Source organism: Macrosteles quadrilineatus, unplaced genomic scaffold (assembly GCF_028750875.1).
Source record: "Macrosteles quadrilineatus isolate MER2022 unplaced genomic scaffold, UCM_ALF_1.0 Scaffold_9__3_contigs__length_116548681, whole genome shotgun sequence".
Classification (NCBI taxonomy): Eukaryota; Metazoa; Arthropoda; class Insecta; order Hemiptera; family Cicadellidae; genus Macrosteles; species Macrosteles quadrilineatus.
This window is the reverse complement of record NW_026542602.1, coordinates 59,919,071-59,931,520: the sequence shown is the minus strand read 5'-3', so window position 1 is coordinate 59,931,520 and position 12,450 is coordinate 59,919,071. Positions and strand designations below refer to the sequence as shown.

At 39.7% G+C, this 12,450-nt stretch overlaps 1 protein-coding gene across 1 annotated transcript in view; it reads right to left on the bottom strand.

The window, feature by feature from the left end:
- The window catches only part of LOC129003485 (arf-GAP with coiled-coil, ANK repeat and PH domain-containing protein 2), a 175,975-nt gene that overhangs the window by 10,442 nt on the left and 153,083 nt on the right, over positions 1-12,450 (bottom strand). Inside the window, exons 2-8 of the mRNA XM_054431781.1 lie at positions 11,430-11,658; positions 11,111-11,210; positions 5,177-5,377; positions 4,696-4,801; positions 2,673-2,804; positions 2,102-2,208; positions 1,019-1,199 (exon numbers count right to left, since the gene is read on the bottom strand). Of these exons, the coding sequence (XP_054287756.1) occupies positions 1,019-1,199; positions 2,102-2,208; positions 2,673-2,804; positions 4,696-4,801; positions 5,177-5,377; positions 11,111-11,210; positions 11,430-11,658 (1,056 nt within the window). The remainder of the gene's footprint in view (positions 1-1,018; positions 1,200-2,101; positions 2,209-2,672; positions 2,805-4,695; positions 4,802-5,176; positions 5,378-11,110; positions 11,211-11,429; positions 11,659-12,450) is intronic.

The following is a 12,450-nucleotide window of genomic DNA, read 5'->3' as shown; positions in this document are numbered from 1 at the left end:
AATGTTTACGAGTAAAAGGTTAAAATTTTTGTTGCAACTATTGAAAAATTGTGTATAATTCATCAATGGAATTGAGCCTAATTGTTCATTTTTTTAAAGAAATACCCTTCACCCTTATTCAATAAACTCGGCAATGAAGAGGAATCTATTTTTCTTGTAACTGAGGCAGTATGCTCGTAACCGCATAATCCAAAAACAGGATTACCGGTTCTCAGGTTATAGGCTGGAGTGGAATTTGTTTTAGGCAAAACGCTACAAACTCTCAGATAACTGGTGCCAAAATATTATTCTTTAAGCATTTTCAAAGAATTTTCAGTAATCTTACATGTTTGAACATTGCACCTTTAATTATTTTTGTAGCAAATTTCTTATAGCCTGCAAAAACAATGTAGCATTTTCAAGTTGTGTATAGCAAAATGTTAAAAATGCTACCGCAGCTGAACCCCTTCCGGTACTCGACAGTTACAACTTGTATTATTTACCTTTTTTAATAAAATCTATTTTTTTAACGGTAGGCCTACTTGTGAAACTGGTTTTGCAACTAATGTAGTACTCCGTCAAATAGTACCACGATTATTGAATATATGTTGAATCAGCTTGCATGTTTCTTTGGGGGAAAAAGTTACAGAGCTTGCAACTTTGTAGACATATAACTTTATTAAAGAGACGTTCTTTGACATTTTTAAGAAATAGTAGCCTACAATCTTTCATCAGTTTAATGAGCTTATATGATTTATTGGGAAAGTAAGCTAATTAAAAAAAAATCTACACCATTTAATAAAATACCCACGCCGCAGCAAACCTGCAGACTAGGCAAATTTCCAATTGCCTGAATTTATTTTAAATTTCCAATTGCGCTTTGATATTTCTTGTTTTTCAGTAAGATGGACCACCAGCTCAAGGCTCTAAAGCACAAGATCACAAAAAAATAGAATCCATTGGTGATTAATAGGAATAGAGCCTCTAAAACATAAATCCTGCATACCATCTACTAGGCCACACGAGCCAACCAGCTTACCCTTCACAATCAGGAGTCGCCCTCACAGCTTGCTCGTCTACGTTGGCCTCGTAAATGTTGTTGACAACTGCATTGCCTAGTTCTGCCATAACTTTGAGTATTTCAGGCTCCCAGGCGTCCAGTGTCAATGATCTCACTTTGCTGTGGTGTACACCAAGGCTGCGGTGCACTCCCGAACATGCTGGAACATGTTGTAACACTTTAAGACCTTTTATTAAGGAGTAAAGTAGATATCCCATTCTCATCCATATTTTACATCTGTTGCTAGTTTTAGGATGAAATTTAATATAGTGGAATTCAGCCACTGACAAAGTCAATGATGTAAGTCGCTTATTTTTGTTGAATACACCAACTATTTTTAACAATTCAAACTGAAATTATACTCAAAGTTCAATTTAGTAAATTATAGCATATTTTACAACCAACTGTAACAGGAAAACTACAGTAAAAATTGAACTTCAGACTGCAACACTCTTTGTGAGTTAGACGTCCCATCTATATGGACCAGCTGTAGCCAATTCTTTGTTAAAAAAGAACGTAGTTGTGTGAGCCAGTCACAGAATGCGCTAGTGACTAAAGCTCTATTTTCTACCTTATTTTTTTGTTGCCGGCCAAGTTGATGGGTCATAACAGTTGCTATAGCTCACAGTAAGTCATTCCATTAGTTTTGAGTTGGTAAAAAAGATTGTGTATTCGACAGAAATCAGTAATTTAGATCAGCACATTCTGTCGGTGGCTCACATCAACTACGACGATTTTGGTTAAAAAAATTGCTACAAGTTTAACATGGGGATGGAATGTCTAGTTGTATTAATAGTAGGCTCTGTAGTCAAAGGTTATATTTTAATAACAATGATTGGCTACAGGTGGTCCATATAGAGAGGATTTCTATGTCAGCACCCAAGTCAATTTGTATGCTCTCATAAATAATTGTTAAAGGTTCAATTGTGTTATTGTCTTACCCTCCAATGTATTTCCCTTTTGGGCTAGATGAAGGATGTTTTCACATACTCCTGGTGATGTGTTATAGGAACAGAAATAACAGTAATATAAAATTGTTAACATCTTATTCACACTACTCACCTATACACAGTGTGATTCCCAGGTTTATACTGGCCCAGCTAGGTTTGTCTGCACCACAGTCGCAACATCGTTCGTTACCTGCGATCTTCAACATTTGTTCACAGATCCTATTACATCACAACATACAGTTATAGGGCATTCACAGGTATAATTCTGCAAACAGACAAAGGATGATTTTAAACTGAAAGCACACTGAATGAAGAACAGTATGTAATGGACAAATACATTGCAGGATCACATGATCCAATTATACAAAGTGATTCTATAAGTGTTGGCTCTAGCATCAATGCATTTAACAAGAGTTAAACTCGAACCACTACTATTACAAAGGTAACTCTGCTAATATTTTTCCCCAACACGTTCCGAAAATGTAGAACCAGCATTGACTGAGCAGGTACAGATTAAAAGTGTTTTAAGATTAACTGATTGTATTTAGATTAAACTTTAAAAGACAAATTTTTTGTTATAAAGAAAATATATTAGATATGTGGTACATGCATGTGACCTTTTTTAAAAATTTTCAAAATATCCCAATATCTTTACAAGCGAGGGCAATACAAAAACACCCTACCTAGGTTTCCTGGGCTCCCCCTGTTTTTCCGTTGATGAATTTCGTTGCTGCAGTGCTGTGTCAATGGCTTGCTGCAGAGCAGATATCCACGCATTATACATGTCTTCAGAGTCTGCTTGAAGAATGTGACTCCTGAAAAATATCTCCTTGAAGAACAATATTCAGGCCAACTTTGTACAATGCTTTGTGACTTTACTGCATGTGCAGCTAATCAATATAAATTGGTAATCCAAACAGGGTCTGGATTAGTTTACATTAGCGAATTCAGGTGTATTTATGTTGTCTTTATAAACATGTCGACTGGTTTTAAGTTTTAATAATTAACAAACCATTAACTTTAGGTACATACTAGTGGCTTGTAGGGACAATAGCCCCTATCTATATGTTCTATAGTCCTCGCCACCCTAGTTGAGGCAGCCCAAGGCAGCACGGCGTATATCTAGTGCGGCCTATGGCTGCCTCAACTTAGGGTGGCGAGGACTATAGTAATTATTTTGTACAAATTATTAGTCTCATAGGTTACCCTACCTTGATTATCGTTTAAAAGTTTTGTATATTATAATATGTATACCTGTTAGTTATTACTTACTTGCATAATGCATTTTGATGTCTGCTCTGTTAAAAATAAATATTACAAAGGACTTTTCATGCGGTATGTTTATAATATAAACTTTCTAATCATAATACAACTAAGGAAAACTTTCAATAATAATCTTCATGCCTATTAATTAAAAATATAAAAATGTCTTTGAATATAGACATATTCACTTAGATAAAACACGTGGAGATAAATTTTTCAAATAAATGCCAATTTTAGTGAAAATTTTCCTTGTAAACTTAAACGGCATATTAGGATCTGTAGATATCAGTTTTATTTTTGGCATTAAAAATATGTTCCCTTTGCCTACTCCAGTAATTACTACTAACCTTACCCTTTTTTCAGACATACCTAACACAACCAATTGTACTCCATTACTAATCCAGACCCTAGATTCATATTTCTAATGAGCATCAGTATTGAACCAACTTTTAAAACTAATTTGTGTGGTGACATTCCAGATCGTGCAATTGAATTTATATAGTCAATTGTATGTTCAACTTTTCTTCAGGGTACCATATGCTTTAAATAAAGTTAAACCACATGTTTTAAAGTAAACAAAGCAGACATGACCTAGATTCCCATGTTATTTAAATGTGAATTATTTTATTCCAAAACAACCTTTTGGTGCATAATTAAGAAAAATGAATAATTTTCCCCAAAATTTCAAGCCCAGACCTTTAAAATGAGACCTCTCCCAGCTTTCTACGGCCTCCCGTTCGCTCACAATTTCATTGTAAAATTTTGGGCTTACGGAATTAGATATATAGATTTCTGTATCTTTCATCAAGTTTAGTTTTATCAACTTGTTATCAGACTTCTCAATAAATCTAACAGCCATTTTTTTTTTTAGTTTGAAATTGTACCCAGCTTTTTTGAGTTACTTTATTGTGTCTCATACCATTAATAGTCAAAGCTCATACCCAATATGAGACGGGGGAGTGTTTGTTAACGATAAAGACAAGTTTTTTTACAAAAAAAAGACATTTATGTTGGAGGTTATTTAATGTAATAGGATAAATAATACTATTACAGAAGTGTCACCTTGGTATTAGATTACTGAGAATAATATTTTATTTTGTAACGTCCACTGTACTGTTAGAACGTGTGAGTGAAATAACACTGATCATGTCCTCCTATTGACAACGAGCATCTTTAAATAATAAAGTACCTTGGTGCCTTGGCATACTGAGAATACCATATTATTTTTGCAACATCATCTAAACTGTTACATTGAGTGAGAGAAATAACGTTGATCGTATTATCCTATTTTAGGGATAGGCCGAAACGTACTGGATGAGCAAATAGTAGGTGACAAAAATAATAATAAAACCGTTACCAAAAAGCTAAGGAACGTTCCTGTTCATTATTGCTATCGGTATTTCCAGTGTCAAATTAAGTTAAGGTAAAGAGTACAAATCTTACTTGGAAGGAGAGACAACTTCAAAGCAGAACCTTCTCTCGGAGTCTGTTACTGGTTTGACAGAACACAACTTCAGGTCTTCCTCCATCACTGTGGCTGAATCTTCCCCTGGTAGACAACCAAAACTATAGTCACACAATTACAAACATAGGTCTACTTCCTTGTGAGTTTGGCTAAAGTTTTAACGCTGTGATATGGGCCTTTATCAATATCCCTTCTCAAGTTTGTTATGTCGATTTCATACAAATTTGAATTTTACAGAATTAGTTATGGTACAAAGATATAACTCACCTTGATGAGTCATTTGCCTAATGTCACTTCCTCATGGGAGTCCACATCTGGACTTTTGATCACCCAAATGGGGTAAGATCCCTATTGATTTAGATAGCTGAAGTTCTACTATTTACTTAGAAGCCACGGATCATAGAGTATTCATTTACCTACTGGACCGCCATCTAACTTATGTCACATTTCTTAACTCACCGGTCCTCTTCCTGTACATAAGCTGGTTGCCGTCCAGGTAGAACCATCGTCTGTTCCAGGTCTTGAATGTGTTACTGGTTCTCTTGTAGAGGTAGCCCTCCATGTGAGGCTGAGAGTGTTCCACCACATCCTGGCTGTTGACCAGAGTACGACGTTGGCTGAGTGTCTTCTGCAGCTGGCCTACCTCCGCTCTCTGGGACTCTAGCTACAGAATACAAACTCACAGAGTGGTGCCATGCAATGAGCGACATGGTCAAATACATGTAAGGCTGAGAGTGTTCTACTACATCCTGACTGTTGACCAGAGTACGACGTTGGCTGAGTGTTTTCTGCAGCTGGCCTACCTCCGCTCTCTGGGACTCTAGCTACAGAATACAAACTCACAGAGTGATGCCATGCAATGAGCAACATGGTCAAATACATGTAAGGCTGAGAGTGTTTTACCACATCCTGACTGTTGACCAGAGTACGACGTTGGCTGAGTGTTTTCTGCAGCTGGCCTACCTCCGCTCTCTGGGACTCTAGCTACAGAATACAAACTCACAGAGTGATGCCATGCAATGAGCAACATGGTCAAATACATGTAAGGCTGAGAGTGTTTTACCACATCCTGACTGTTGACCAGAGTACGACGTTGGCTGAGTGTCTTCTGCAGCTGGCCTACCTCCGCTCTCTGGGACTCTAGCTACAGAATACAAACTCACAGAGTGGTGCCATGCAATGAGCGACATGGTCAAATACATGTAAGGCTGAGAGTGTTCTACCACATCCTGACTGTTGACCAGAGTACGACGTTGGCTGAGTGTCTTCTGCAGCTGGCCTACCTCCGCTCTCTGGGACTCTAGCTACAGAATACAAACTCACAGAGTGGTGCCATGCAATGAGCGACATGGTCAAATACATGTGAGGCTGAGAGTGTTCTACCAGATCCTGACTGTTGACCAGAGTACGACGTTGGCTGAGTGTCTTCTGCAGCTGGCCTACCTCCGCTCTCTGGGACTCTAGCTACAGAATACAAACTCACAGAGTGGTGCCATGCAATGAGCGACATGGTCAAATACATGTGAGGCTGAGAGTGTTCTACCAGATCCTGACTGTTGTTTAGAGTACGACGTTGGCTGAGGGACTCTAGCTACATACAAACTCACAGAGTGATGCCATGCAATGAGCGACATGGTCAAATACATGTGAGGCTGAGAGTGTTCTACCACATCCTGACTGTTGACCAGAGTACGACGTTGGCTGAGTGTCTTCTGCAGCTGGCCTACCTCCGCTCTCTGGGACTCTAGCTACAGAATACAAACTCACAGAGTGGTGCCATGCAATGAGCGACATGGTCAAATACATGTAAGGCTGAGAGTGTTCTACCAGATCCTGACTGTTGACCAGAGTACGACGTTGGCTGAGTGTCTTCTGCAGCTGGCCTACCTCCGCTCTCTGGGACTCTAGCTACAGAATACAAACTCACAGAGTGATGCCATGCAATGAGCGACATGGTCAAATACATGTGAGGCTGAGAGTGTTCTACCACATCCTGACTGTTGACCAGAGTACGACGTTGGCTGAGTGTCTTCTGCAGCTGGCCTACCTCCGCTCTCTGGGACTCTAGCTACAGAATACAAACTCACAGAGTGGTGCCATGCAATGAGCGACATGGTCAAATACATGTGAGGCTGAGAGTGTTCTACTACATCCTGACTGTTGACCAGAGTACGACGTTGGCTGAGTGTCTTCTGCAGCTGGCCTACCTCCGCTCTCTGGGACTCTAGCTACAGAATACAAACTCACAGAGTGATGCCGTGCAATGAGCGACATGGTCAAATACATGTGAGGCTGAGAGTGTTCTACCAGATCCTGACTGTTGACCAGAGTACGACGTTGGCTGAGTGTCTTCTGCAGCTGGCCTACCTCCGCTCTCTGGGACTCTAGCTACAGAATACAAACTCACAGAGTGATGCCGTGCAATGAGCGACATGGTCAAATACATGTAAGGCTGAGAGTGTTCTACCAGATCCTGACTGTTGACCAGAGTACGACGTTGGCTGAGTGTCTTCTGCAGCTGGCCTACCTCCGCTCTCTGGGACTCTAGCTACAGAATACAAACTCACAGAGTGGTGCCATGCAATGAGCGACATGGTCAAATACATGTGAGGCTGAGAGTGTTCTACCAGATCCTGACTGTTGACCAGAGTACGACGTTGGCTGAGTGTCTTCTGCAGCTGGCCTACCTCCGCTCTCTGGGACTCTAGCTACAGAATACAAACTCACAGAGTGGTGCCATGCAATGAGCAACATGGTCAAATACATGTGAGGCTGAGAGTGTTCTACCAGATCCTGACTGTTGACCAGAGTACGACGTTGGCTGAGTGTCTTCTGCAGCTGGCCTACCTCCGCTCTCTGGGACTCTAGCTACAGAATACAAACTCACAGAGTGGTGCCATGCAATGAGCGACATGGTCAAATACATGTGAGGCTGAGAGTGTTCTACCAGATCCTGACTGTTGACCAGAGTACGACGTTGGCTGAGTGTCTTCTGCAGCTGGCCTACCTCCGCTCTCTGGGACTCTAGCTACAGAATACAAACTCACAGAGTGATGCCGTGCAATGAGCGACATGGTCAAATACATGTGAGGCTGAGAGTGTTCTACCAGATCCTGACTGTTGACCAGAGTACGACGTTGGCTGAGTGTCTTCTGCAGCTGGCCTACCTCCGCTCTCTGGGACTCTAGCTACAGAATACAAACTCACAGAGTGATGCCGTGCAATGAGCGACATGGTCAAATACATGTAAGGCTGAGAGTGTTCTACCAGATCCTGACTGTTGACCAGAGTACGACGTTGGCTGAGTGTCTTCTGCAGCTGGCCTACCTCCGCTCTCTGGGACTCTAGCTACAGAATACAAACTCACAGAGTGGTGCCATGCAATGAGCGACATGGTCAAATACATGTAAGGCTGAGAGTGTTCTACTACATCCTGACTGTTGACCAGAGTACGACGTTGGCTGAGTGTCTTCTGCAGCTGGCCTACCTCCGCTCTCTGGACTCTAGCTACAGAATACAAACTCACAGAGTGGTGCCATGCAATGAGCAACATGGTCAAATACATGTGAGGCTGAGAGTGTTCTACCAGATCCTGACTGTTGACCAGAGTACGACGTTGGCTGAGTGTCTTCTGCAGCTGGCCTACCTCCGCTCTCTGGGACTCTAGCTACAGAATACAAACTCACAGAGTGATGCCGTGCAATGAGCGACATGGTCAAATACATGTGAGGCTGAGAGTGTTCTACCAGATCCTGACTGTTGACCAGAGTACAACGTTGGCTGAGTGTCTTCTGCAGCTGGCCTACCTCCGCTCTCTGGGACTCTAGCTACAGAATACAAACTCACAGAGTGATGCCGTGCAATGAGCGACATGGTCAAATACATGTGAGGCTGAGAGTGTTCTACCAGATCCTGACTGTTGACCAGAGTACGACGTTGGCTGAGTGTCTTCTGCAGCTGGCCCTACCTCCGCTCTCTGGGACTCTAGCTACAGAATACAAACTCACAGAGTGATGCCGTGCAATGAGCGACATGGTCAAATACATGTGAGGCTGAGAGTGTTCTACCAGATCCTGACTGTTGACCAGAGTACGACGTTGGCTGAGTGTCTTCTGCAGCTGGCCTACCTCCGCTCTCTGGGACTCTAGCTACAGAATACAAACTCACAGAGTGGTGCCATGCAATGAGCGACATGGTCAAATACATGTGAGGCTGAGAGTGTTCTACCAGATCCTGACTGTTTACCAGAGTACGACGTTGGCTGAGGGACTCTAGCTACATACAAACTCACAGAGTGATGCGATGTGACCGGAAAGCTCAGGGATACGTGTTTTTATTACAAGAAACATATCCGATTCCGACATTCATTGAAAGATGACTGAAGATTATGACCCTGATGCAAAGATAGCGTGGAAAGTGTAGAAATAGGCTGGGGAGTTTAAAAATGGTCGTAAAAATGCTCATTTCGGAAAAAAATTGCGTTTTTGTTGGGTACCCAGACTTCTCAAAGAAGACCACTACGAAAAAAAGGATTTCACTGCCATCTTTACACTTCATAACCCATTTCCGCACTTTACCCTCACTCATTGAATTCGGGACATCACCTCGAGTCATATAGCTATGAATGTTAGTATCGGATATGTTTCTTGTTATCAAAAAACGTATTACTGACTTAACCTTAAATGCGGCAGGAGACTTGATCGTAAAAAAAATTTTTTAAACACACTGTCAAGCGTACATGACAGCTACAGAGCAGAAATGTGTGTCATTTTGTTCACAAATGATGTCAGTAAATGGTGATGAGCCTCGTTGTGGTGTACAAGCGAGCTACAGATTTATACGTGAACCCGGCCTTTACTTAAAAACCCGCCCTCGTAAAAGTGAATTATTCTTTATAATATTTTTGTGCAAAAAAGAGTTAAAGAAAGTTATTAAGTTTAGTTAGTTATTAAGTTAAAAGAAATTATTCTTCCATATTGCATTGTATGTTTATCTTACTCCCTCTATCCATTATTTTCACCTTAGATAATAAGTATCATTAATCAATTGTCTACTAACAATTAGCTAATGATGTATCTAAACAAAATTAAATTGACTTATACCAACCAAGTAAAAAAATTTCTTCCACTAATAAAAAAAGATTAAACTTTTCCAAATACTAGTAGGCCTACCTTTAAATAAAAATAACATAACATCATGATCACTTGTGTAACAAACTTCAAAGCAAACAAACAACTGAAAATTACAATATTTCTAACACTACAAGAACTACACCAGTCTGAAAAGAGCTCCTCACTGACTGGACAAGTATTGAGAATGACTCATCATTGAGTATGACCTAAGTGTTTGTATAGTAATGTATTAGTTTGATTAAATGTCTCAGGCAAACAATGTTTTGATAGTCTGAAACTCAAAGTTCATTTTGCTTACAAGTCAAACTAATTGTACTTAACAGTGTACTTTTAAGATGCTCAAGGACTTGGTGAAACTCTATACTAGCTAAAATCACCAAAATTGGAAAAAATTATTTGAATATATGTTACTATGTTGAAACCATGAACAAATTGTAGGCCTACTTTAGGATCTGTTTTACCAACTCACACCTTCCTAGGTTGAAAATTCTATTAGGGACAGTGAAATACCTGAGTACTTTTTGTGTACTGTGTGAAGTGTTTGTGTCTTGTGAAAACTATGGAATATTTTCCCACTCAGGTAAGCCAGCTATCCTATCAAACTGTTTTATTTTATTCTATCACAACATTTATGTCAAATTTTACTTTTTAGAGTACAGTACTAACTGTTTGTCCCGCTCTTTGTCTCCCTCGGAAACATTTTTGTAAAATAAATACATCACATTTGGAGCACTTTAAAAATTGAGACGAGGCCAATTGAATGGTATACTTATAAGAATATTTGTATAGGGCAAATATATAGTTTTTGTCTTTATTTATAATGAACTCTTTCTCGTGCCTATCATGTCAAAAGTCCTTAAGAGGTTGCTGATCAATAAGTTCGGGCCAATTGGCCTATTTTGGAAAAATGGAACAGTTAGGCCTATAATTTCAGAGTATTTTATGTAAAGTTATATGTAGGCTAATGTTTCTTTTTCTGAATAAATTAAATTGAATTTTAAGAATACAGTAGGGCATAGACAGTTTATAAGTGACACCATTTTTTTTAATAAACTTAGTGAATATACCAAACTGGAATAGTCAACAATGCACACATTATAAAGGCAGTCTTATTTTGTAAATGTATTTAATTATATCCTCTAAACAAGCCATAAGAGTTCTGGCTATTCATTTTCAGTAAGGAAAGACCAAAATTGTTCTGTTTTGTTTATTGTAAACTAGGGTAATGCAAATGAAAAAATAATTTAAAAATACATAAAACTTGCCTCATCCCCAAGTGATTTAAAAAATGGCTGTAGCTCCTCACAAAGATCGTAGCCTTGGTGGAAATACGTCGTACAGGCGTGCATGTATGACAACAACTGCAAAAATGAAGAATGTGTTAAGTTAGGTTAGTAGGGAGAAACACAATATGAATCAAAAAGCAAAACAACAAGACCAGGGTTTGCAAAGTTTTTTACAAAATCATTAACAGTTCATATGGTGTATATAAACGTAAAACACAACATAAAAAATCTTTTAAAATGGCAAATGATCCTTCTAAGGTTAGAAAGGTTGTGAATTGTACATCCGCAACTCACCGTTGATATAACCTCATGAGGTTTCCTTGCCTGAAGCATGGTAACCAGGTGGACGTGGTTGAGTGCCGTGCGCCTAAAGCACTCTCGTGCCGCGGCCAGCTGTCTCTGACTTTCCTCAGTTTCTAGAATGCGGGACTTTGGTGCTTGACTGTTGCGCTGCAGGGCCATGTCTAGCTCTCCCGAGGCTTTCTCGAAGTTCTGGTGTGAATCTCGAATCTTCTTTATATCCCTGAGACCAAATATTTATTTGGTAAGCGGATATTATAGCAATTTTAGGTGTTATAAAAGTGTGATTTTTTGTGATCACATTTTTAGTATAAGGAGTACAGTAACTTGTTACTTGTTTATGAAGGGCAGAAACCTTAAGGCCTGATGTATAATTCAATTTTCTGTTGATTTTGCCCTGGCCTTGCCGAGACCACCTTAGGTAGGTTTTCCTGTCAAGCTGATAGAGGTGAGACGAGATGAGACAAATAGTTGCGTTTAAGATGGCTGCTAACCACATAGATAGACATAGATTACACTTGCATTTTGATGAACAAAGTGAGGTTGTTAATCAATCAATCAATCCATCAATTAATTAGTTAAGATGGGGACGCCACTATGTGCGTATTTTAACCCAAATATGAGTGAAGGATGAGTGTAGGATGAGTGGCGCGATCTTGTAGTCTTGTTAGTGACTAAGGCCGACATATTCCTTAGACACAGCTGTTAATTAATAGCCCATACAGCTAATGGCAACTAAGGGACCTACAGTTTATAGTGGAATCCGAACCACATTTTTAACCAGTTAAGCAAGATTAAGGAGGCCTGATAACAACAAGAATGACAATGATACATAAAGGTTTAGTGAAGTGGTCAGTGGTCACGTTAAATTCAAGAAGCCTTAGGATCGTGTATTCTAGAGGTTATTTGCTTTTTGGCAAACGTAGTGAGATTGTTCAGTAGGCTACAGGAAGCCTTACAACCAAGTTACATAGAGGTAACTAACGTTTTGACAAATGTAATGGGGTTCTTAATC